Here is a 26332-nt window from a genome sequence, read left to right as displayed (position 1 = left end):
TGTTCCGCCCGCGCTGGATGCGGTGGCTACGGATTGGCTGGCAGCAATGGGTGCCAGTTTTTTCTCTTTTTTTTTTTACGATGGCATTTGGCATATTTCACAAACATGACAAGCTGCACAATTATAGGAGCACAGTAGCATTTATTGCAGGTGGCATGTTTGTAGTTTATTTTGGGTGTATCTTCTCATCGAGTCTCTGGCGTCGAGATAACACATTTCCTCGTTGATCGCATTCGGATGAGTACCTCAAACTCATTCGATACCTAAGGTCGTTTTCATCGAATGTCATTATATTTTCTCGGGTAGCAGCAAACAAATATCATTTTGAACGAACGTCATTCGATGGAAAAGGTATTAAATTTACCGTGTGGCAGGGCTGAGTGATAACTATTGATAACTATGTTTTTAGTGTTTTCTGCTTGTCATTGCACTTTCCATGAACACTTCTTGTTTAAATTTGGTTGACTCCACTACCGGGAATATACAATACGCATTAGATTTGTTAAATGCTTAGCCAGACAATATTTGGCGTGCATTGACATCGCACAGCACACAGTTGCATTTTGCGTTTCGCCTCCACTTAAACGCGGGTGGCGCGGTCGACTTCGGTCCCGATAACTCGATCTTCCTCAGTAGCCTGAGCTGCTGCGGCAGGTTATTGAACAGACAATTTCCAATATGCGTTTTGAAACTTGTCATGCAATTACTTTGAAGACCAGAGCCAGTGTTCTTGTTGGCTGGCAAGATTACGAAAACATAACATGTCGCTGTACTTGATATTCAATCTAAATGTTCTAGAGCTTGTTATAAAGCGCGCTGTAATTCTGCAGTTGGGCGCGAGGGTGATACAAATGAAATCAACATGATATTACAATAATAAAATAGGATATAAAGTTTAAATCTAATATGCTCTTGGCTAACCTGTGATGCGGTTTTTCAGATATGCTGATATCTCATTCCCCCATGAAATTATCTACCCGATCTGCCTTTTTGACGACGGAATACGTGAAATCCATGCCGTACAGGCAGTGGTAAAGCGCAAGCATGGAAAATCTGAACTCTTGCTACAGGAGCCCAATATGCGCTATTTATCTGATGCTCAGAATTTGCAAGCTCGCTGGCTTTTCCTGCGGTCGCACCGCTACGAAACCGCTCGCAGTTTCGAAGACGCCACCTACTTTTCTGTAGCAATTTATTGCATGTAAACGAAGCAAGCGTGTATCATGAAGCAAAGAAAGAGCATTGGTTCATAGGTCAAGGAATGAACGAATTAGGGTGGCGTTGTAATGGAAGCGGGGCACCCAAAATGAACTGCACTTCGTATATATGCGCAACCTTGTTTACGCCAGTCTGCAGGAGACACTTGACGCATATGGAGGCGATGCAGTTTCAGACGGCCGTGATATCAAACACATGTCCGCTATTATAAAAGGCGGTCCCCTTGCGCACACTGTCACCGCGGAAGTGCCCGCGAGACGCGCACAAACGGCAGATCGCACGCGCGCGCCACGGCCAGGCTTGCCGCATGAGGCCCGCCTCGGGTTCCGACGGCCGCCGCTAGGCGGCTTTCAGTGGCGCCCCTATAGGCGCTGCGCATGGCGTATACCGGGTTGGATACCGACCGCCGGCGGCTGCTTTCGATGGAGGCGCGATATGAAGAGGTATCGTGTGCTGTAAGATGTCAGTGGACGTTGAAGATCCCCAGGTGGGAGCTCTCCACTACGGCTCCTCTTTCTCTCCGCTTTCCTTCCCACCTTCCTCCCTTCCCTTATTGCGCGGTTCAGGTGTCCACAAAACAAGTGTGACAGATACTGCGCGTTTCCTGTAAACCACCACCACCCTATCTTACCCTATCGGTTAAGGAGATAGAAGGGCAGAGCGCATGCGCGGAATGATAAGCTGAAAGGGCGAAGATATGGCTACCGTCTCCGTATGAGACCTGACCCTATCCTAAAGCTGCTTACTGCTCAGAAGTCGCACAGCACTGGTCCTTGATAGTAATAGGCAGTGAGAATATCGACTACCAATGGTGAAGTGGCCGTAACAATTTTTAGGGTTTCGCATTGCAGTGCAAAAAAGGTTGTAGTGGTTTAAGCATGTCTTGGCTGACAGTGACAGAGCGAAAGCTGTGAGCGTTGTAGCGATAATCTCTGTAACACCGCATTTTCAGAAAAATAGTGTTTTTTTATAACTTAATAATACTAATAATAATTGGTTCATAGGAAAGGCGCAGTATCTGTCAAACTTCTTTATGTGGACACCTGAACCGCGCCGTAAAGGGAGGACGGTGGGAGTGAAACTGGAAGAGAGAAAGAGGAGCCGTAGTGGAGGGCTTCGGAGTAATTTCGACCACCTGGGGTCTTTAACGTGCGCTGACATCGCACAGCAGACTGCACCACCAAGGGGTGTGTTTTGGGTTGTTGTGGCTGTAGGAAGAAGGAAAAGAAAATGCACGGGCCTGCTACTGGCTCTGTAGCTGAGCCACCTCCGCTGATTTATTTATTTATTTATAGGAAGGGAAAGGCAAGGTAACTGTCTCACTTGTTTTCTGTGGACACCGCAACCGCGCCGTAAGGAAAGGGAGGAAGATGGGAGTGAAAGTGGAAAGAGGAGCTGTAGTGGAGGGCTACGGAGTAATTCCGACCACCTCGGGATCTTTAACGTGCGTTGACATCGCACAGCACACGGACGCCTCTTCGTTTCGCCTCCATCGAAACGCAGCCGCCGAGGTCGGGTTCGAACCCGGGTGCTCCGGCACAGTAGTCGGGCGTCTTACCACTGCACCACCCCGACTTTTTTTTTTCTTCTTTATTTCCTGACCGAGGACGTACAGAAAAAAGACACATGTGACATCAATAACATGACAAAATAACAGATCAAGCATTGACTTAAAGCTTCAGCCTTCCTTAGCTGAAGTTGTCGGATTAAAAATCCCTCATATGTGACAACCCTTCAAAACTAACTAACCATTCTGGCTCTAGTTTTAAAGGTTTCTGTTCGTCCACATATGCCCGTATGCTCTCTCTAAAGAGCTGTCTCGCTGAACGTGCATCGACGTCACCGTGCTCTACAGCCATTCTGCTTTTCCATATGCTGTGGAGAGCCAGTAGCATCAAAAGATCCAACGGTGTATCATTGTTCGCTTCTACTGGCAAGAATCGGATACCATGTGGGCTTATGGGTAGTTCTTTTTTAAGCGTCCTCTGGAGCACGTCCCATAAAAATACGGCATCCCAGCATTCGAGAAACACGTGTTCAATCGTCTCCTCTTTCCTGCATATTATGCAGTGGACACCCCAGGGTACAAAAACGCCCTTTCTGTTCCTTCCATTTCTTTACCTCCAATGTTCCAGTGTGCAGCTTAAAAAAGAACGTTTTCACCCCTGCCGGCACCATCATCCTCTTCACTCTTTTAAGAACATTTTTGCCCCCTGTGGACAAGTACACAGCTCTGTACAACCGGCGGGGCCCACCTCCGCTGATTTATTTATTTATTTATAGGAAGGGAAAGGCACGGTAACTGTCTCACTTGATTTCTGTGGACACCGCAACCGCGCCGTAAGGGAAGGGAGGAAGATGGGAGTGAAAGTGGATAGAGAGAAAGAGGAGCCGTAGTGGAGGGCTACGGAGTAATTTCGACCACCTGGGATCTGCGCTAACATCGCACAGCACACGACGCCTCTTCGTTTCGCCACCACCTCCGCTGCCTCGTGCAGACAGAAGAAAGTAGAGAAGAAAATGAAGAGGGAGAGAAAGACGCAACAGCCGTCGTCCACCACCTAAGCGTTGGCGGGAAAGGAAGGTACAGTAAACTTTTGGGTAGACACCACGTAATCGAGAACACACACACACACAAGGTCACTTGAAGATCAAATTATTGCCACGCGAAGACCGGTTATACCTAGCGCAATGAAGCTAAAGTGGTTTATAAGGTAAGGCGCGGTATCTGTCAAGGCACGGCCGCCAGGTCTCTTGAAGGCCAAACAGAGGCTTGCGCGACGACTACTTTATGTAGTGAAGCTTTCGCTGCTGTCCTGGTACTCCCCTGATGGGGCAGGTAGGTCACCGCCGCTTGCGGCGGGAGCTAATTTTTATCTGTCGTAGGCCGTCATTGCACCTGCCACCGCTTCGGTCGGCTGTTGTTGCGGCGCGCGTCTTTCTTCTCTATTTTCTCTTCTGTCTGCACGAGGCAGCGGAGGTGGCCCAGATACAGAGCCAGTAGCAGGCCCGTGCATTTTCTTTTCCTTCTTCCTACAGCCACAACAACAACAACTGTTTTCGCTGTAAAACAGGTCTAACTGAACAGTGGGTTGTGACCACCGCCCGACCTTGTCAACAATCTTTTACCACGGGCAGCAGGAACACGGGAGCGCATTCTAATGGGACCATACTATGCGGGTCCAACGTACGAACGGAGATGGCATGACGGTAAATCGTCGAATCAACCATGCTGCACGACTGGGACCATATATATATGATTGGCAATACTAAAATGCGCAGTGCGCTTTTCACCAAAGCGGCAGTCAGACAAATTTAGTGTGAAATTTTGGATGCGCACAGCCCAGGCGACTAGGCTCTCCGCTCGGTGAGGATGGTAAAGGGTACAGGAATATACGTACTCAAAGTATGACATCGGCTATGAGGGAGTGGAGGACAGTAACTTTGATCACCTGGAGTACTTCAATGTGTACTGACGACTATTTGCACGCCGCGCTCGAACCCGCGTCCTCAGGCGCAGAAGTCGAGCGCCCAAACCACTCAGCCACACTTTGCCCCATTTCAACAGGCTAAAGCAGCATGAGAATGAACCCTTGTTGAAGAAACCAAACAACATGGTAAAGACAGTGTCAGAAGTTGCGCGAACGCACTGCCGTGCCACTTGACAGTGAGGCACGATCTACAAACAGGGCAGCCTAATCGGGCCTCGTATTGCTGATACACAACGCGGGATGATATATCGTGCTACGTAAATGCGTCCGTCAGGAGCAGAGTTCGATCAGAGGAAACAGGTAGCGCACATGCACTTTCGTGGTATTGAGGGACAAACAAATCCTCAAATGTTCTCGCATCAAATAGTGCCTGATGTTTTTCCAGAGGCAAAATGCGCATTTGTAGCTGAGAAAATACGGAAGAGGACTCCGTCAAAGTGAACGGTGGTGTAGCCCAGACTCTGGGATCCGCGTCTATTGCCGACGTACGCGCCGCAGTTTACTCTCGGTGATAGCCGCACTTGGGACCGAATTACGCAACGATCACGAAAACACAAACCTGTCGATTAGCCTTGCTCCTATTGGTCGACCCTGACCGGCGGACATATCGACTATTAATCGGCGGTTAGGTTTAAGCATGGCTTTAGCCTATAGCCAAAGCTGAGTTTTGCAGCTGTTTAACACCCGCTTTTCAAACCGCGGTTTTTTCATAATTATTTAATTTAGCTTTTGGGAAAGGAAGGACCCTTATGCTTTTGAGTGGACTCCACGGAATTGTGGACACCTACACCTAACCAGGTCAAGATTCATATTTTTTTTTCTTGTATATTGTACATTGGTTTATAAGAAAGGAAAGGCGCAGTATCTGTCTTTGACCTTCAAGGTTGTTCAAGGTGAAAACCTCTGACGCTGACGGCTCGTAAATAAGGTTTTTGGGATAGGAAGGAGCCGTATACTTTTGAGCGGATGCCACGGAATTGTGGACACCTACAGAGTAGACACCTAGAATAGAGAAGAAAGAAAACGAGGGAGAGAAAGACGCGCGCCGCGGCAACAGCCGTTGTCCACCACCGAAGCAGTGGCGGGTGCAATGACGGCCTACAACAGATAAAAACCAATGGCAGGCTAGCCCCCGCCGCAAACGGCGGTGACCTACCTGTCCCAGCCCCATCAGGGCCAGGATAAGCCACCCCTTCTCTTCTGTCCGCACGAAGCAGCGGAGGTGGCTCAGCTACAGAGCCAGTAGCAAGCCCGTGCATTTTCTTTTCCTGATTGATTTATAGGAAGGGAAAGGCGCGGTAACTGTCTTACTTGTTTGCTGTGGACACCTCAACCGCGCCGTAAGGGAAGGGAGGAAGGTGGGAGTGAAGGTGGAAGGAGAGAAAGGGGAGCCGTAGTGGAGGGTTTCGGAGTAATTTCGACCACCTGGGGATCTTTAACGTTCGCTGACATCGCACAGCACACGGACGCCTCTTCGTTTCGCCTCCATCAAGACGCAGCCGTCGAGGTCGGGTTCGAACCCGGGTACTCCGGCACAGTAGTCGGGCGTCTTACCACTGCACCACCCCGGCGGGGCCATTTTCTTTTCTTCCTACAGCCACAACAGCTCCTGCGACTGGTAAGTCACTGCGGCGAGGGCTAGCCTGCCACTAGATTTGTATCTGTTGTAGGCCGTCATTGCACCGCTACCGCTTCGGTGGTGGACGACGGCTGTTGCGACGCGCGTCTTTCTCTCTTTTAGAGCGCAGCTCTTTGGCGTCCGTTCCTGGGTTTCGCGTCGGCGTCGGCCTCGTAACCCGCTCCGCCGCCCCCCAGCGCTAGGAGCGACCGACTGATATCGCTGGATGCCGCTGACGCCGCTAGAGTCAAGATAACGTGACTGCATAGAACACCGTCGCCGCCATGCAGAAAGAGGAGGGGGGGGGAGCCCCCCCCCCCCCCGTTCCTGTGTGGCGGATAGGGTGCTCTTCAGTTGCCGACGCGCCGGTTATTTCACGTAGGCCGCGGCACGTCGACGAATACGTGACCACCTTCCCACGGCTAGACCTGGTTCTTGGCGCTGCGGAAGCGAGGGTATCATATTGTTTGCGTCGGCATCGGCGCGGCGTTGTCCCTGAAACCAACTCCGCAGCTGGGGTTGACTCACTATCGGCGTCAGCAGCATCAGTCAGTCGCTGCTATCTCTTCCCTCCTCCCTTTATCGCGTTGTCCGCTTGCTGCGCGCGCTTCTGCCCCCATCGTTTGCCGCTGGGTGTACACGCCGCCCCCCTCCCCCCTCTTCCTGCGAGTCTCTGGTTGTCAAAGCGCCGGCTCGAACTTAATTCCTTTCTTCGCGCGCTCTAAAAAATTCTGTGATAGCGCATACATGTGTTGCTCGATTTCTTTGCCTCAATCTATCGAAAAGGTGAAACAGCTTATTTGCTGCGCTCAAATTTCGCATTAGAAAGTAACGTAATCGTCGGTAATTTTTTCTCTATTTTCCTTTCTGTCCGCACAAGGCAGTGGAGGTGGCTCAGCTACAGAGCCAGTAGCAGGCCCGTGCATTTTATTGTTTTCCTTCTTCCTACAGTGGCAACATCTTTAACATGCACCGACATCTTTTCACTAGAAATGAAATTAGCAGTATCTGTCAAGGGAAGGGATGAAGGTGGGGCTGAAAGTGGAAGGAGCGGAAGGGGAGCCGTAGTGGAGGGCTACGGTGTAATTTCGATCACCTGGGGATCTTTAACGTGCGCTGACATCGCACAGCACACGGACGCCACGGCGCGGTTCAGGTGTCCACATAGCAAGTGTGACAGATACTGCGCCTTTCCCTTCCTGTGAACCAATTATTATTACTATTATTGTTATTATCTGTCAAATTCTGCGTGGACACCTGAACTGCGCCGCAGGGAAATGAAGGTGGTAGTAAAAGTAAAAAAAAGATGAGCCGCAGTGGAGAGCTGCGGAGCAACGTCGACCACGTGATCTTTATACCATCGGGGCTGGGGAGGTGGTTGTTCCTGGCCCTACGAGGCTGGGACTGGTAGGTCAACGCCGCTTGCGGCGGGGGCTAGCCTGCCACCGAATTATCTGTTTTAGGCCGTCATTGCACCCGCCACCGCTTAGATGGTGGACGACGGCTGTTGCAGCGCGCGTCTTTCTCTTCTTTTTCTTTTCTACTTTCTGTCTGCACGAGGCAGCGGAGGTGGGTCAGCTACAGAGCCAGTAGCAGACCAGTGCATTTTCTTTTCCTTCTTCCTACAGCCACAACAAAATCTTTAACCACCGAATTTGTATCTGTTGTAGGCCGTCATTGTACCCGCAACCCCTTCGGTGGTGGACGACTGTCTTTCTCTCCCTCTTCTTTTTCTTCTCTATTTTCTCTTCTGTCCGCACGAGGCAGCGGAGGTGGGGTGCATTTTCTTTTCCTTTTTCTTACAGTTGCAACAACAACCCACTAACATCGCACAGAACAAGGACGCTGCTTCGTTTCGCCTCCATCAAAATGCAGCCGCCGGAGGTGGGGTTCGCGAAAGAGGCGCCGTGGAAGAATATTCAACGTCCACTGACATCGTACAGCACAACGCACGCCTCTTCGATTCGCCTCCATCGAAACGCAGCCGCTGGCGGTCCTGATCGAACCCGCGGGTACTCTGGCACAGTACTCGGACATCTTAACCACTACGCCACCACGACGGGGAAGGACATATCGACTAATAGGGGATAAATGACAGAGTTGCGAGCTTTTCTGATTTGATTGTAGCTTAATTCAGCCTCCACAGGTCAATATTCGTCCATTTTATTCTAAGGTATAAGTTTATTTCCCTTGAAAGTACTGTCTTTACCGTTAGAACGCACTAATTTATCACTACGGGGTACGAGGGACGCCGTAATGGAGGGCTCCGGATTAATTTCCACTATCTAGGAATCTTTAACGTGCGCTCACTTTATTGGTTTGGTTTATGAGGTTTAACGTCCAAAAGCGACCGTGACTATGAGAAACGCCGTAGTGGAGGGCTCCGGAAATTTCAACCACCCAGGGTTCTTTAACGTGCACTGACATTGCACGGCACACGAGCGCCTATCTTTTCACTGCAACCAAAAAACAGCCATCGCTGTCGGGATTCGATCCCATCTTCGAGCGTTTTAACCAGTGCTCCATCGCGGTGGATCTGACTGTAAACGAGCCCTCTACTTGGAAAGCCCACGTTATCAGCAAAGTCGATTCCTGCATCGGCTGCTGATGGACGAAGTTGAACGAAAACGCCGTACACCGACATGAACTTTCTACAATCAAGGCAGGCGCCGAACCCTGACCGGTGGAGATTAGCCGCAACAGGCAGGCTAAATTTCAAACCGATTCGTATTTGTCTGGTTCTTTTGCTGCGTCAGCAAGGCCAGGCGAGTGGGTTGCTCAAACACAACCACATGAGATATATCGCGCATTTTTGGGGGCTGACTAGAACGCTTGATTGCCGCTCGCATTGGTTTTTTTTTTTTTTTTTTTTCCTCTACAGGTAACCCGCTGGCCCAGTTTCGCCCTTTACCCATGATACACAGAAAAGCATATTTCGAAATGGAAACGTTCAGTTAGAAGCAATATGAGAGGGGACACGGGAGCGTGTGGCCTCCACGCTTTGCAAAGCGCTGCCACCGACATGTGATGAGAACCAGCGGTAAAAGCACATGCAAAGTAAGCTTGGTCAGCTGCTCTTTCCGAGCATGCCCCTGGTGCCATCCATTCTCTTCTGTTGACTGCAGCGCTTCGCGAAAGCCACGCGCTCCCGTGTTCCCTCTCATATTGCTTCTAGCTGTTCATGCGGGCTGCTACCTGCCAAAACGAGTCATCTATGATTTCGATCTCGATTACAAAAGTGAAAACTCATTGGAAGGTCCCGTGACACTTTAATAACCAGTTATAACCAGTGCGTAAAAGCTGCCAAGGCAGCGGTTTCTCCACGGTCACCTCCTGCTGCGACAGCCTACTGCGGTCCCCCCGCGGTCCTCGCGCCACCCCACCGGGGTGTAGTTCCCGAGTTCATTCTCGAACCTCCCAGACCATTCTGGCTTCGCCCGGACCCTGCACTTGGCTCGGACTTGCCGGACGTGACGTGACTGCATTTGTGGCGTGTGTCTGTGATCGTCGTCGCTGTGCTTTCGTGCTTCGGACACTTGCGAACTATTGCCCCCCCCCCTTCCCATTCCCCTGGACACTGAAAGAGTGTCGCCGTTTTCGGCCGCCATAACCCGTGTCCTTGTATTCTCTCCCAGTAAATAAATTCATAGTCCAACCACAACAATGCCCCACGCGTCGGGCAAAGGTGACATATGTGCGCCTGCAAAAACGCCAGGCCATCTTTAACTTTCATATTCACAGACTGTGACCATGCGCTTGTCACACACAACCTCGGGGGGGTAGAACTGGTAGAACCGCGAACGAGGTTTCTGAAGGCGGAGGCAAAGTGATGAAAACCATCAGCGCTGAGCTCATGTGATAAGGGCGCAAATCAGAATTCACAAATTTCGTATTTTTTTTCGGAGCCAACTAAAACGTTAATGAGCAAATTAAAGTGAAAAGAAAAAAAAATAACTGAAAGGCCACCAGGAGGGCCAGAAAGTGAAAGAAAGGAGCCACGCCGGTGCGCGCGGGTCGCTCGGTTTCCGTGGGCGATGTTCGCGCAGCAGGTTCGCGTGGCCTCTCTTAAAAATAGTGACGACGGACGGGCTGGGACGCATAGAGCGTGTAATTGGCCACGTTTAGCGACCCCGAGGAGCTGGTCCGCCTACCCGTCTCGACACCGCCTCTGCCCTCCGAGTTCTGTTTACAGAAACGAGGGTCTGAGAAAACGCCTGCTGTCGATGGCATGCCACATCAAAACAAGCCGCTGCCAGCGTATGCCGTCACTTTTGCTGTCGCGTCGATGAAGCTGCTTCGGAAAGGCCTGCCAAATTTGTGCTGAAGTGAGCATACACCAAAGAAAATTGATATCGGAGAAGGCGGGCCTTTAGTGATGTGTTAGCTGAGAGACACAGATGACAAGCTCAGGTGTTGGGATCACGGGCACTTCTAAAACTGAACGCACGAAAAGTGAGCACCTGGTATAAAAATGCGGCACACTGTGCACTTCCTTGCGAGGCATGTGCGGCCGTGAGCATACACCAAAGAAAATTGACATCGGAGAAGGCGGGCCTTTAGTGATGTGTTAGCTGAGAGACACAGATGACAAGCTCAGGTGTCGGGATCACGGGCACTTCTAAAACTGAACGCACGAAAAGTGAGCACCTGGTATAAAAATGCGGCGCACTGTGCACTTCCTTGCGAGGCATGTGCGGCCGTGAGCATACACCAAAGAAAATTGACATCGGAGAAGGCGGGCCTTTAGTGATGTGTTAGCTGAGAGACACAGATGACAAGCTCAGGTGTCGGGATCACGGGCACTTCTAAAACTGAACGCACGAAAAGTGAGCACCTGGTATAAAAATGCGGCACACTGTGCACTTCCTTGCGAGGCATGTGCGGCCGTGAGCATACACCAAAGAAAATTGACATCGGAGAAGGCGGGCCTTTAGTGATGTGTTAGCTGAGAGACACAGATGACAAGCTCAGGTGTCGGGATCACGGGCACTTCTAAAACTGAACGCACGAAAAGTGAGCACCTGGTATAAAAATGCGGCGCACTGTGCACTTCCTTGCGAGGCATGTGCGGCCGTGAGCATACACCAAAGAAAATTGACATCGGAGAAGGCGGGCCTTTAGTGATGTGTTAGCTGAGAGACACAGATGACAAGCTCAGGTGTCGGGATCACGGGCACTTCTAAAACTGAACGCACGAAAAGTGAGCACCTGGTATAAAAATGCGGCACACTGTGCACTTCCTTGCGAGGCATGTGCGGCCGTGAGCATACACCAAAGAAAATTGACATCGGAGAAGGCGAGCCTTTAGTGATGTGTTAGCTGAGAGACACAGATGACAAGCTCAGGTGTCGGGATCACGGGCACTTCTAAAACTGAACGCACGAAAAGTGAGCACCTGGTATAAAAATGCGGCGCACTGTGCACTTCCTTGCGAGGCATGTGCGGCCACACGAACCATGAGCACACGACTGAGAGCAAAATAAAATACGGTATTACGGCAGGCTTAAAACTTAGAGCACAATCACTCCTAACTTAGGATGTCATCATTTGCAAAAAGCGTAGGACTTGGCACGACGACAAGAGTCCTCTACCTGGGGACACTTTCCCTTGGAGTGAGGAACGGAAGTGAAGGGCGGGGTAATTTCTGGCGGAAACGACTAGTGTTGTAATTTGTTCCTTTCGGCACAGCGCCGAGTCAATGCACGGAGCTTTCCAGCCCAACTAATGATTTTTCACGTGCACGAGCGGACACAAAGACTGCTCGAACAGCAAACGACAGTTTTCCTACTACAGCCTTCCGCACCGCGGTTACAACATGCGTCTAAAAGACCGCTATACAGCAGCAAAACTTCTTTCCGTGTTCACTGAAGCAACGCATAACGCACCTGACTCGTTGCTGACATGTTTACAAACAGCACGAGGTCGGTTTTTTTGTGCCGTATCCAGAAAAACCGCGCGCAACGAAAACGTCGGTGACTCACAGCTCGTGCGAACGTTACCTAGGCGAAAGGGGCGAGCACCGTCCTTGCCATCCGGTAAGCAAACGCATGCCGCACTCGTGACAGCAGGCAATGCATGTTTGCCAGCCTGTCGAACGAACTTCGTTAATCATCCCAGGCAAATCAAATTGCCCACTAAGGCTTGCTCGCCGCCTATTTGGGGAAAGCAGGAATAAGAGAGTGCTCCTGATTAAAGCAAACAAGCTGCGCATCACAATGAGAGGCTGCTCGCGTAATTTTGGCGAATTTCCGGCGGTTGCTAAGCGAGCACAATGGACCACTATGTTCGCAAAAAGGCGCACCCGCAAAGTACGATGGTCATAAACCTAGCGTAGTTTGAGTCTAACCTACGACACACGACAAGTATTGACTCCCTAGTGTGCTTCTAGACGGTCACGAGAAGCGTTAATCGAGAACGCTATAAACATTTAAAAATGGCTATTGCCCGTCGCTGCTTGCTCAGGACGTTGCAAGAGAGGGCTACACCGTTAAACTAGACTGAGTTCTCCGTCGTCAGCGTAGGAAGAGAACACCCCAAGAAGTATCTGGAGGCGTAAAAGACTCTTATGAGAGAATGAAAACGATGCGATGCACAGGGGCACAGCGGAGGAGTACGACAGCATTCATAGCCCTGACTCGGATATCCGAAACAGACAGAGTCGAACTCCACTCACCGCAATCAGCTGTTGTTGCATAAAGTGCTATAATAAAAAACAGCAGTTCAGAACGCATCCTACTGTCATCTGGTTCCGTGTGTCTAACTCCGGCTCCGACAACAGAGGAAGACCGTGTCAAAACAACGCACCACAGACACTGCACACACGCTCAGACACAAAAGTGAACTGTAGTTTATTTTTTTTTTTTTTCGACAAGATTTCCGAAATGGCTCTTGGCTGCGCATGCGCAAGCTGCACAAAGTTTTAATGGAGTCGAGAGTAAATTTTTCACATACCCTCAACACCAGTGGCGCTTTATTCGACGTGCGCTTGGAAAATGGCGATTGAAATCGAGTCAGCGGAGTACGTATCTTAAACACTAATCAGCCCACTAAGCGAGAACGTTTGTCTGCATAAAATCAAACCGGAATTCGTCTTCGCTTTGCCGCATTGCTTTGTGTGCTCTATTTGTAATGATTTACCTTAGGCAATCAAATTTCGTTTAACTTGACATCAACGTGCGCGCCTGTACTCAAAGCGGCGATGTAATTCGAAGTTACTGAAGCGTTTTTAGCATCGGATGAAGTGCGTGCCTGTCAGTCTGAGTTGATAAAAGCGACAAGACAGTCTGCTTCATGCGTTTATTGATATGTGCACATAATTCTTGCAATGACTCGAGTTACTACTACGTTGCATACTCACCAACTTCTGTTTTGTTGCAGTGTCGTTCGCCTGATACAACAATACCTAAAAGAAAGCAATCTTTTCCGGACCCTTCAAGTGTTGCAGGTGAGAGCAGATAATTCACGATCTCGTGTGGTGCTGTTCGAAACAACGTGCTTGATGATGGAAACATGACTGACTCGACGTTTTGCGCAGGAGGAGACGTCCATATCTCTGAACACCGTCGACAGTGTGGACAGCTTCGTTCAAGACATCCACAGCGGTCACTGGGACACCGTTCTCAAGGTGGTTCAGTCGCTGAAGCTTCCGGACAAAAAGCTAATCGATCTATATGAGCAGGTAAGTGTCATTCATTTGCAAAAAGCGCACTGAGAGAGACTGTGTGCTGCCTCTCGGGGGACTGCGAATCTTAGTTGGTGCGAACGAGGAATTAGTGCGAGTAGTTACCAAGAAAATGTCTTTAGGAATCGTATTAAGGTTCGATCGCGGATTTCACGAGGCAGTAACTACTGAGAATAAGCGCAGAAAAATGAGAACGCTTAAAGAACGTTTATTCAATTGCTTAAGTGTACAGCATGGATCAACATCTGCTTTTAATAAATCATTTTTGCCAACAGCAATACAGGAATGGAATGAATTGCCAGATCCTACTGTCATGGAAAGTGACTCTGTCAAATTCAAAGAATGCTTACTGTCTGGCTTTGAACATTAAATTTGTCTAAAATTTATTTTCCACCCATGGTTGATTAATTCACTTGCTCTCCTTGATTGCAATTTTTGACTTTACTGATTGTATTCGTTGTACTCCTTACTCTCATTGTAGGCTTATATATATCTTGTTTACAAGATTTTTTACTGTTGTTTTAACATCTTTGACTTTCCTCATGTACTGTTTTATAATGTACATTGCTTCCCCCCCCCCCCCCCCTCATGTAATACCTTGTCAAGGGTTCTTAAGGGTACAATAAATGATGATGATGTAATACAGGTAGGCTGCACAATCATAAATCATCAATCAATGGCTAGTATACTGAATGCTTGATGGGCAGCACCAACTGATACACTTCCTTAATTAACATTTGCTTTATCTTTTTATTTGAAATCATCAGAAGGAAGCAAAGCTTGGCTTTCCAGGTATCGTTTAGAAACGTTTCCATGATGGCATCATCATCATCATCATCAGCCTGATTATACCCACTGCAGGGCGAAGGCCTCTCCCATATTTCTCCACTTAACCCGGTCCTGTGCTAGCTGCATCCACTTGACCCCTGCGGACTTCTTAATCTCATCCGCCCACCTAACTTTCTGCCGCCCCCTGCTACGCTTTCCTTCCCTTGGAATCCAGTTTGTTACCCTCAGCGACCATCGGTTATCCTCTCTTCGCACTACATGTCCTGCCCATGTCCATTTCTTCTTTTCAATTTCCACTAGAATGTCGTTAACTTGAGTTATTTCTCTGACCCACTCTGCACGCTTTCTATCTCTTAATGTTACCCCTACCATTTTTCGTTCCATAGCCCTCTGGGTTGTCCTCAACTTAAGTAGAACTCTCTTGGTTAGCCTCCACGTTTCAGCCCCATAGGTGAGTACAGGCAAGATGCAACTGTTGTATACTTTCCTCTTGAGCGATACCGGTAAGCTGCTAGTCATAATCTGCGAGTGCTTGCCAAATGCGCTCCATCCCAATCTTATTCTTCTTGTTATTTCCTTTTCATGGTCCGGATCTGCGGTTACTACTTGTCCTAAGTAGGTATATTCGCCTACTACTTCCAGTATTTCGCTACCTAATGTAAACTCCTGTTCCTTCCCGAGGCTGTTTAACATTACCTTAGTCTTCTGCATATTGATTTTCAAGCCTACCTTTCTACTTTTCCTGTCTAGGTCATCAATCATTATTTGCAGTTCATCTCCCGAGTTGCTTAGCAAGGCAATGTCATCAGCAAATCGCAGATTACTGAGGTATTCTCCATCTACCCTTATCCCTAACTGCTCCCATTCCAAGTCTCTGAATACTTCCTCTAAACAAGCTGTGAATAGTACTGGGGAGATTGTGTCTCCTTGCCTAACACCTTTCTTTATGGGAATTTTGTTGCTTTCTTTATGTAGAACTATGGTTGCTGTGCAGCCACTATATATATCTTCCAGCACTTTCACGGACGGCTCGTCTACCCCCTGATTTCGCAATGCCTGCATCACCGCCGAGGTTTCAACTGAGTCAAATGCTTTTTCGTAATCAATGAATGCTATGTATAAGGGCTGGTTATATTCCGAGCATTTTTCTATCACCTGATTGATGGTATGGATTTGATCGATAGTAGAGTACCGTTTCCGAAACCCTGCTTGATCCTTTGCTTGATTGCAGTCTAAGGTTGTCCTGATTCTATTAGCGATTACCTTAGTAAATACCTTATACGTAACAGACAGTAAGCTGATTGGTCTGTAATTTTTAAGGTCCTTAGAGTCCCCTTTCTTGTGAATGAGGATAATGTTTGCATTCTTCCATGCTTCCGGTACCGGCGATGACACCAGGCACTGCGTATACAGGGTGGCCAGTTTTTCTAGCACGATATCCCCCCCGTCCTTCAGCAAATCTGTAGTTATCTGATCCTTTCCAGCTGATTTCCCCCTTTTCATAGTTTCTAGTGCTTTCTTGACCTCGTCCTTCGTCACTGGTGGAACGTCTGACTGTTTTTCCCTACCGCCAATCTCATTACGGTCCTGACTACTTTGGCTACTGTAGAGATCTGTATAGAACTCCTCGGCTACTTTGACTATCTTGTCCATATTAGTGATGACGTTGCCCGCCTTGTCCCTTATCGCATACATCTGGTTTTTGCCTATGCCCAATTTCTTCTTTACCGCTTTAAGGCTTCCCCCGTTCTTTACAGCATGCTCAATTTTCTCCATGTTATACTTCCTTATATCGGCCACCTTGCGCTTATTGATTAGCTTTGATATCTCGGCCAATTCGATCTGGTCTGTTGGATTGGAAGCTTTCATACTCTGCCGTTTCTTAATCAAATCTTTCGTCTCCTTAGACAGCTTACCGGTATCCTCTCTAACTATCCTACCGCCTACTTCTACCGCGCACTCAGTAATGATATCTCTGAAATTATTGTTCCTTGCCTCTAGGGTAATGTCGCCATCCTCAGTTAGAGCTGAATACCTATTCTGTAGCGAGATCCTGAACTCTTCTGCCCTCCCCCTCACCGCTAATTCGTTGATGGGTTTCTTTCTTACTAACCTATTGCGTTCCTTCTTCAGATTTAGGCTAATTCAGGACCTCACCATCCTGTGGTCACTACATCGAACTTTCCCGATTACCTCTACATCCTGCACAATGGCGGGGGTTGAACACATTATGAAATCGATTTCATTTTTAGTCTCTCCGTTAGGACTTTTCCATGTCCATTTTCGGTTCTTCCGTTTGCTGAAGAAGGTATTCATGATTCGTAAGTTATTGCGCTCTGCAAACTCAACTAGTAACTCCCCCCTGCTATTCCTAGAACCAATGCCATAGTCACCTACTGCCTTGTCTCCTGCCTGTTTTTTCCCTACCTTGGCATTGAAGTCGCCCATTAGTACAGTATACTGCGTCTTTACTTTTCGCATTGCCGATTCTACATGTTCATTGAAGCTTTCAACTGCCTGGTCATCATAAATACATGTATGTGCATAGACCTGTACAACCTTCAGTTTATACCGCTTATTAAGCCTAATTACGATGCCTGCAACCCTCTCATTAATACTATAGAATTCATCTATATTACCCGCTATATACTTATTGACAAGGAAACCTACTCCTAGTTATCGCCTCTCTGGTAAACCTCGATAACACAGTACATGCCCATCCTTCAGTATAGTATATGCCTCATTCGGCCTCCTAACCTCACTAAGCCCTATGACATCCCATTTCATGCCCTCTAGTTCCTCTAACAGCACTGCTAAACTAGCTTCGCTAGCTAGGGTTCTAGCATTAAACGTTGCCAAGGTCAGTTTCCAATGGCGGCCTGTCCAGCGGAGCCAGGCTTTCTTAGCACCCCCTGCTGCGTCACAGGTCTGACCGCCGCCGTGGTCAGTTGTTCCGCAGCCGCTGGTGACTGAGGGCCGGGGTTTTAAGGAGCTTATCATAGGAGGTTGTGGCCAATTACTGCACCAGGGTGGCCAACTCCTGTTCTGGTGAGGGAGTGCGTTGCCGGAGGCGTTCACCGGCATCAGGTCGCACCCCAAACCTGTATATGATGGCATTTGATGTTTATGCTTGTTATACCTCTGTCACACGGTCACTTTTGATCCTCATTGAACTCTATCTGCATTGAGGTTTTCAAGAAGGATGGAAGCGTCCAGTGCTACACGGGCGTTTTCAATGAGCATTGAGAAAATTTCCTCGTGTGCACTTTAGAGCTCACTGATGACAAGGGTGTCGAAGACCGCTTTTGAGTGTGCTTGAAATCTCAAGAGCGCTTGAGGAAGCAGCTTGAAGTCGAGCAGGATCGAGCTCGATAGCACTTGAAAGTTGCTGTGTGACAACCTCGATCTGCATTGAGTTGAATGCAGATCGAGTTCAATGAGGATCGAAACTGTCCGTGAGACAAGTGTATTATACCTCTGTCACACGGGCAATCTCAATGCCCATTGAGTAAATGGCCATTGAAATTTTCGAGGGCCATTGAGATGCACCAGTGCCATACGGCAAATTTCAATGACTATTGAGTAGTGAGCGTCTCATCCGAGAGATGGCGCCACGGGTAATAACACCTAGTAAAAATATGAAGTGAAACAGGATAAAACGAGGCGGATATCGCACTAACAGCTATTATTAAATGAAAGTTAGTTCAGAGAAGAGTATTCAAATACCTCACAGCACGTCGAAACGACGACAAACAATGTGCAATCGCCGCATTCATTTTGCACCAGCGATGCTGCTACAGCTCGGCAGTCTTCGCTGCATTCGTAGTTGCTATCGTTAGAAGCACATATGGGGCTTTTCTTGGTCTCAGTTGTCGCAAAGCGTTGTAATTGCCGAACATGAGCGAAACATTGCAGCATGTCGCACTGCCATAGTACCTAGACAGCCTAGAGCAGCGTCAGTTTGTTTCCAACTGAACGCCACATATTCTCTAGAGTGATCATTTTGACTTGTGAAAAACTAGTTGGTGAACTGTTTAATGTAGTGTAAATATTTAATCCAGAAGATGTTTCGCTTCTTTTTAGTTTGTCTTGTTTTTCACCTTAGAGTGAGTGTGGAGCTGCTCTCAGTGTTCCTTGGCATTCCAATGGCCATTCGCGAACCTCATTGAGTCAAAGACGATCGAGTTCAATCGTCATTGAAAATTGCCGTGTGGCAGTAGCCGATCCCCATCGAGTTCGATTTCCATCGACTCAATGGGCATTGAAACTGCCCATGTGGCGAGGGTATTAGTCAATAGTAGCCTCATATTGTTTCATATTGAGGGTGGATGGTTCAGGACTTCCCTGGGTTGCACTGCTCTTACCCTTTTACCTGCTTTTTTTATCATTCTGTGTGAGCCAAAAACATGAGTTTCTGTGGCAGTTGATACAACTGTTAGCAGTAGCTAAGTGCGGCCTCTCTTTCTGATAGTTATTGAGCAGAGGCATGGAGTTGTTTTCAAAGAAGAAGCTTCCCAGCATGGTGGCACAGCTTTTAAACTTGTTTCTAGTGTACTGCGGATGGAGCTCAATGAGCAATCTTTTTCTTTCTATCAGGTGGTGTTGGAGCTTATTGAGCTGCGTGAACTCGGAGCAGCTCGATCTTTGCTGAGACAAACAGACCCAATGATCAAGCTCAAACAAGAAGAACCAGAGAGATACATCCACTTGGAAAACCAGCTGGCACGCTCCTACTTTGATCCTCAAGAGGTATGCTCACGCTAGCACTGTAGCAATGACACTTGCAGTATGCCCTGAAATACTGAAATATAGTGCAAATTGTTTCACAAGAAATGGTGACGAAAAGGCTATTCCCATCTTATATAACAGTTATAGATGAAAAAAACTTGGGAAGGGGTGGCTGAAGTCAGTAGCCTTATTCACCATTGCCATCATTAGCAATGCTACCTGATGGTGTTATGCATCGAGGCACCCTACACGTGTGATGGCTGCTGCGCGGCCTCGTGAAAGGGCATGAAAATGGCCACTGTCGGACTCCTAAGGCATAGAGCATTTAAAGACTGCATGCGCCTTTGTAATGAATGGATACTGGCCACCCATGCTGGGCACCCCAGCCAACTGCCTGTGATGTCTACCATTGCCGGCTGTTTGGTGGCTGCGTTTTGCAGGCATGGAAATCTTCCCAAGAGATAGGACACAAATATTTTTTAAAGTGTAGTATAAGCAGTGCGCTGTTAGGTGCGGAACGCTATGAACTGAGGGACATGGGCAGGGCGAAGAGCGCGTCATCCGACTCGAGTGCAAATTGCTCTTAGTATCATTTCCTCATTTTGTGGCTCTCGGGCATGTTATTTATAAAAGCAGGATTAAAATTAAAATGAAAATAGATGGTGTCATCAGTATGCAGAGCTGGTCGAGTTGCATTTGTTTCAAGGTAAGGAATGTGTGGGCCTTTCCTCTTCTTCTGCAGTGCCAAGCACAACTGAAAATGAGTGCCTGAGTACTCTTGCAGCTTTCCTGACATCTGACTTAACATTGATGCATTCCTATTTTTGTAAAGGTGTGAGCGTGTATATTTGAATGCGACAACCCCCCCCCCCCCCCCCCCCATACATCGTAGTATCATGTTGAGGCTGTCATTATTTTCCAGGAGCTTCCATATAAGCATATGTTTCTGTTTTGTCTGTCCGCTCTGTTTACTGCTTCTTCTGCCTAGCCTTCCTGGATAACTTTGCATTCTCATGTCGTCTGCTTCAATTTTTTGGTGTGGAAGGCCTTTGGTGTGGAAGGCCTTGAATGGATACATTGAAATGAATTTATGCATTGACGTGTGACAATCGTTAAAATATCGAGGCACAAACTTCAAGCAGCGCATGATGGGTGTTTGCTGAAGTGCAGCTTTTTAATGTGTAGAAAAAGTTGACTTCCTTTTTCTCTTTGCAGGCATACCCGAGTGGGAGCAGCAAGGAACGCCGTCGGGCGGCCATTGCGCAGTCCCTGTCAGGTGAGGTGAGCGTGGTGCCCCCATCGCGTCTGCTGGCCCTCCTGGGCCAGGCGCTCAAGTGGCAACAGCACCAGGGTTTGCTGCCCCCCGGCACCACCCTGGACTTGTTCCGGGGCAGGGCCGCCCACCGGGGGGGCACCCAGGAAGAGGAACGCTTCCCCACCCAACTGTCACGCCTCATGCGCTTTGGTCCCAAGGCGCATGTTGAGTGCGCCCGTTTCTCCCCCGACGGGCAGTTCCTCGTCACGGGATCTGTTGATGGCTTCCTCGAAGTCTGGAACTTCACCACGGGCAAGATTCGGCGGGATCTCAAATACCAGAGCCAGGTGGGTTTTTATGAAACATTCATCATAGCAGTGCAGTGCTTGGTTTGGAAAATTGGAAACTGAAACAAACTCGATTGCAGACACGCACTTATGTATGCAAACGGAACTGAGTGTGGTTACATAACAAGAGTACAGAGCGGATTAGGGCGAGTTGGCTAATACAGTAAAAGCTTGCTTATTCAGATTTCTAGGAACTGTAAAATATGTCCGAATTATCGGGAGGGCAAAAAAAAACAACAATAAATGCACAACTTTCATCAATATATCTTTATTGCACAAAGTAATCGAGGATGCTCGTCGCTTTCCTGCAGAAACCCGAGCGGATACTATTTTTTTATGTCTCCAGGTGCTCAGCAGCTCGCATGTTGTCTGCAGTGCCCCAACGAAATTCTTCTTACACAACGAGGGCCTCCGCGGCTTCCTTCACAGTGCGAGGGGGCCGAGGCTGCTCCTCTGGTGGCCCCTAACATAAGTGCTCAGGGTACTCCTTTTTACGCCATATTTCTTCACGACTTCTTTTCGAGAGAGCCAGTCCTCAAGGTCCCGCAGAATTTCCACTTTGGTAGCCAAGTGCTTGTCCTCGTAGCACTTCGGCTTTTTTGCTGGCATTGCCATCGGCAGAGATTGTGGTGACTCCGGCGCACAGCAGAAAAGCACCAGTAATCAAGATTGATAAATGAGCCGTGCCAAATCCATTGGTTCTCGATAAAACAGCGTGCAAGGATGCAGCATATCGAGAGCAAGAAAACTGCAAAATGGCGCCCCCGTTAACGTTGAAATGTGAAAAAATAAGGAAAAGCACTCATTCAGCCACAAGCCAAGCCAAGTTGATTAATTGATTTCTATGGCGATGCTGCGTTTGGGTAGCGCTTTTGTGCCGCGTTCGTCTTATTTTTGTTTTTGAGTGTCGGTAGCTGCCCGAAGTTGTCCGAATTGTCCGATGTCCAGTCAAATCCGTCCGAATTAACGAGAGTTCCGTCCCATAGACTTCTATATATTGTTACGCTGAAAACTTTCTTGGAAAACGGGGCTTTGGGACCACCGTGTCAGCAGTCATTCGTCTCTGGCTCAGCGTGCGCCACTTTCTCCTCCTCCTTCCGTAGCGCAACTTCATCTTCTTTGCAGCCCGTTACATTTCCCCTGGGCAGCCGAAGCCTGCCGAGCGAGTTACGAGGTCTCATGAGGGTGGCAGGGACAGAAAGTCTAATAAAGTTAGGTAGCTGAAAATGGTCTCACTAAATATATGCAAGTTTTTGTTCGTATTCAATTAATTTTGGTTTTTTGTTTTCTAGCCCCGACGTGCAGCCCTAACAGACAGAGCTGTGACCCCCAACCCGCAGTGCAAGAAGTCGCTACTGCGGCAGGTTCGAGCCAGAGGCGACAAACACCGAGTTACATACTCGAACAGAGTGTATTATGCTCGAGTACACGACAAGAGAATAGCACTCAAAAACAACCGCCGCGTACGAGGGTGGAATAAACCACCTAATGGGGAAGCACGCGCAAGGAGGTGAGAGGAAGAGTCTGCTCACTGGTGCGGCTTCGCGCTCACAGCCCGTTGCGGTAGGTGCGAACGGTAACTGAGCGATTCTCGGTGAGCGATCCCCGGTGGAAGTCATAAACCGCACGCGTGCGCGCTCAACCGCCGAAGAACCCCGAGCGAGTTGCTACAGAGGCGCTCCTCGACTCGGAACGGGAGAGGAGGTCTCCGGGTTATGCCGCGAGGAAAGAGGGAAGCCAGTACAGCGTCGCCGCGGGAGTCTCGGAGGCGGTTGGGGGTGGCCAGTGTGCCCTCTCCTCCTCCAACCTCCTTACAGCGCGCGTAATCACGCATGTTAATTACGCACCGTAGTTGTAATGGAGGTAGGGGATTTTGAATCCCCACACAATGAAAGTCTATAATAATGTAAGTACAGTCGATCTCGTATATGTCGAAATTGAAGGGGATAGCAAAGTACAGTAAAATGTCGTTCATTTGAAAGCAATTAATTCGATGTCTCGAATTATTCAAAGGTTCTTGAGACAAAGGCCGCGGTGAAAGTTCTGAGATGCTGTGCATGACTCTTGGAGCTTTGAACTACTGGTTATGCCAAGCCAACATACAACATACCTGATTGCTTTAAAGTGATCCAGAGTTTCTCAAATAGCGGCAGCATGTTCCTGCAACAATTCATTTTTTTTTTGCCTCGGTCTCATTTCATGTCATGTTCAGTTAATTTCAAGATTTTTCGCGGTCCCGGTGCCTTTGGATTAACGAGGATTTACTGTATGTAGTTTGATATGTCGATAATTCAAAATGTAAAACAGCCGCCCACAAGTGTGAATAAGATTCACTTCACAACAAACACGCCAGACTGAAGGCAACCTTCAAGTGGACTATAAACAGGTTCATTGAATGAGCAATGGCCAATGCATATCTTTTGTGCACATTTTGTCCTGGATAGAGGTTCATATCAAAATTTCATGCTGCCTGCTATGATTTAAGAGCATATTCAAAGATCCCTCTCTGCATTAATTTTTTGTGTTTTATGTTTTTAAGTTAAGTTTTGTTCGAACATAACTGCGATAACTGCCTCTGGTGTGCACAAGGCTCGTGTACGCTGGCATTGTGTGAATACTGTTTTTATTTCAGGATAACTTCATGATGATGGACGATGCAGTGTTGTGCATCTGCTTCAGCCGGGATTCCGAGATGCTGGCTTCTGGAAGCCAAGATGGCAAAATCAAGGCAAGACCATTTTTGGTTGTCTGAAAATGCTGTCGGTGTTGTTTGAAATGTATGCATGGTGATGGGCGGGCTTGTGCGAAGTGTGCTTCCTGGTTACGAAGCAAGTGCAGTGAAACCTCGTTATAATGAGCAGGTAAAAAACCTGAAAATATTTGGCTATGGCAGTTAAAATTTTGCGAAAAATACATGCAAGAGAAGCAAAATTTAGTCAGGCAAGACGCAGCGACTCGGAAAGCACTTACTTGGATCATGCCCGTTTATTTACGCGCAAAGAGCTCCATTATCACAGACTGGTTTTGTTGAATTGAATGCATTGCATATCATGCCTTGTACAGTTTGCAAGCACTCGACTAGAGAAAATTCGTTGCCCTCAATAGCACTGCAGTGGCGACACAGCAAATCCAAGGCAACGAGCGCTTCTTATCATGTCGGGATGTCCTCGCCATCTGTAGGGTCAGTCTGAGCTTCGTCTGCAGGGTGTCCGCACAAAACTTCGCAGCGATTTCAGCATATATCTGTTCAGCCGTGGTCGCTGCGGTGTCTTCGTCGGCCATGAAGTCATCGACAGTCATTGCTTCGGGCATGTCGTCTACAAAACACGAGAAATTTTTTCACATTTCATCGCATTCGTGGAGCTCATCTTCTGGATCGTCACAATCACCACAGTCGTCACTTGATGCACAGGCCTCTGCCGGTACCACAAAACTTGCATACCGAAACCAGTTGGCAATCATTTCGCCTTTCACGTTGTCCCGTGCTGCTTTATGCATCTGAATTGCTTCCAGCAGGTCGATCTTCCAAGTCCAGCTTCATTTGAAGCTTCATGAGAAGGGCATCGATCAGCCTTCTCTTCTAGGTTGCTTTGAAAGCCTTGATGATGCCCTTATCTAAAGGCTGCAACTTGGCTGTTGGTGTTTGGCAGAAGAAACTGGACCTCAATATTACTGAAGTCAACATTTGTGTTGTGTGCGATGCAGTTATCCACAAGGAGGCACACTTTGCAACCTTCGCGCACAAGCTCGCGTTTGCAGGAATACAGCCACTTCGCGAAAAGTTCACGTGTCGTCCAATATAGTTTGTTGAAAGCATACTCTACGGGCAGTGTGCAGCAACCCTTCACGCACCTCGGTGTTTTAAATTTTCTGATTACAAAGGGGTGCAGTTTTGCGGTGCCATCCTTGTTTGCTGCAAGCAAAACAGTGATGCAGGTCTTGCCTTGCTTGCCGCCATGGCACGGCGCTCCACGTGTCAAGGGTCTGCCGCAGAGGCATCTGCCAAAATAGTCCCATTTCATCTACATTAAAAATGTCCTTGGGCTCGTGCTTCGAGAGGTTTCAGGGCCACTCTTCCAGCCACGTTTTTATGCTATCGTAGTTTAGCTGTCTCGCTGTCGCCCGATATCGCTTTCCTGACAATGCCGTAGCAAGCCTTAAACCTTTGCAGCCATCCAGAGCTGGTTGCAAAGCTTTCGACGCCTGAGGATAAAGGCAAAGTCTTTCGCTTTTTGTTGGAGCCTTGGTCCCGACACCGGGTTGTTCCGAGCTCTAACATCCAGAAACCATTTGCACGGTTGCTTTCTCCACGTTGCCAAAGACGCTGTGCACGTGTTCATTTGCTGCAGCAGGACTTTTTGACGGGTTAGTTGGTACATGATCTTGATTTTTATAGCGCTGAAGAAACACCACAGGAAGAAAGACACAAAAGGATAGAAGCGCAACTTCCAACTTTAATGAGCAGAAAAGGAACCCAGGCACTCTTTTGTAATCTCTGGTCTGCAGGAACGTGCGATAACCACCACACTAAATCAGAAAAAAACAGTAACACTAGGCAGGATTGAACCAGTTCAATCATGACAAAACACATGGGTGAAAGGCAGGTCGCATGGATAAAGACAAGGAACAAGAAAATGATAAAGGCGAGCAACCACAAGAGATTAAAAAACCGAAGATGACATGAGAGAGAGAAGTCAAAGATAAAAGCATAAAACTCAAACGGTGGATGGCAGCGTGTAAACGGCGCCTAAAATCATAAAAAAAAAAAAGAAAACGGTGAAAAGAACTACACATATCCTTCCAAAACGCAGAGTTCGTCTTTAGAAAGGAGTATAGAGGGCGTGCTAATGCACTTGTCTTTTTTTTGATGAATGTAAAAAGCCTCAATAACTTCTCTTTCTGTCTTGTCCTGTGCCTTGGCTAGAAACTTGGTTTCCTGAAACTTGGGACGGCAGTTTTCACAGCGGATACAATTTATAGCAAGGTTACCTCCTGTCTTGTTCTTTATAGTCACATTGAGCCTTTGAGCCCGCTCATTGAAACATTTCCCCGTCTGTCCCACATAAACCTTGCCACAGGTCAACGGAATCTCGTACACCACCTTGCCGGTGCACTGGGTGAACATGTTTTGATGCTTTACAGTACAGGCCTCGTTGAAACGCTTTCCTGACACCATCGGGCAAATGCTTGCCAGCTTGCAGGGAG

The 26332-nt window shown here is 48.1% G+C and overlaps 2 protein-coding genes across 2 annotated transcripts in view; one reads left to right on the top strand and one right to left on the bottom strand.

Annotated features, from left to right (window-relative positions):
- Positions 1-13162, bottom strand: part of kuz (zinc-dependent metalloprotease kuz) — a 59522-nt gene extending 46360 nt beyond the window's left edge. The window contains exon 1 of the mRNA XM_084605890.1: positions 13001-13162. Coding sequence (XP_084462016.1) covers positions 13001-13058 — 58 coding nt within the window. The 5' untranslated portion in view covers positions 13059-13162. The remainder of the gene's footprint in view (positions 1-13000) is intronic.
- A 62-nt stretch (positions 13163-13224) lies between these two features.
- Positions 13225-26332, top strand: part of Smu1 (Smu1 spliceosomal factor) — a 37948-nt gene continuing 24840 nt past the window's right edge. The window contains exons 1-6 of the mRNA XM_084605885.1: positions 13225-13345; positions 13705-13771; positions 13862-14005; positions 19394-19546; positions 20741-21127; positions 23760-23855. Coding sequence (XP_084462011.1) covers positions 13320-13345; positions 13705-13771; positions 13862-14005; positions 19394-19546; positions 20741-21127; positions 23760-23855 — 873 coding nt within the window. The 5' untranslated portion in view covers positions 13225-13319. The remainder of the gene's footprint in view (positions 13346-13704; positions 13772-13861; positions 14006-19393; positions 19547-20740; positions 21128-23759; positions 23856-26332) is intronic.

This window comes from Amblyomma maculatum, chromosome 6 (genome assembly GCF_055883805.1).
Source record: "Amblyomma maculatum isolate TAMU_Amacu chromosome 6, ASM5588380v1, whole genome shotgun sequence".
NCBI lineage: Eukaryota > Metazoa > Arthropoda > Arachnida > Ixodida > Ixodidae > Amblyomma > Amblyomma maculatum.
Note: the sequence above shows the minus strand (reverse complement) of the source record. Positions and strands in the feature narration are given on the sequence as shown.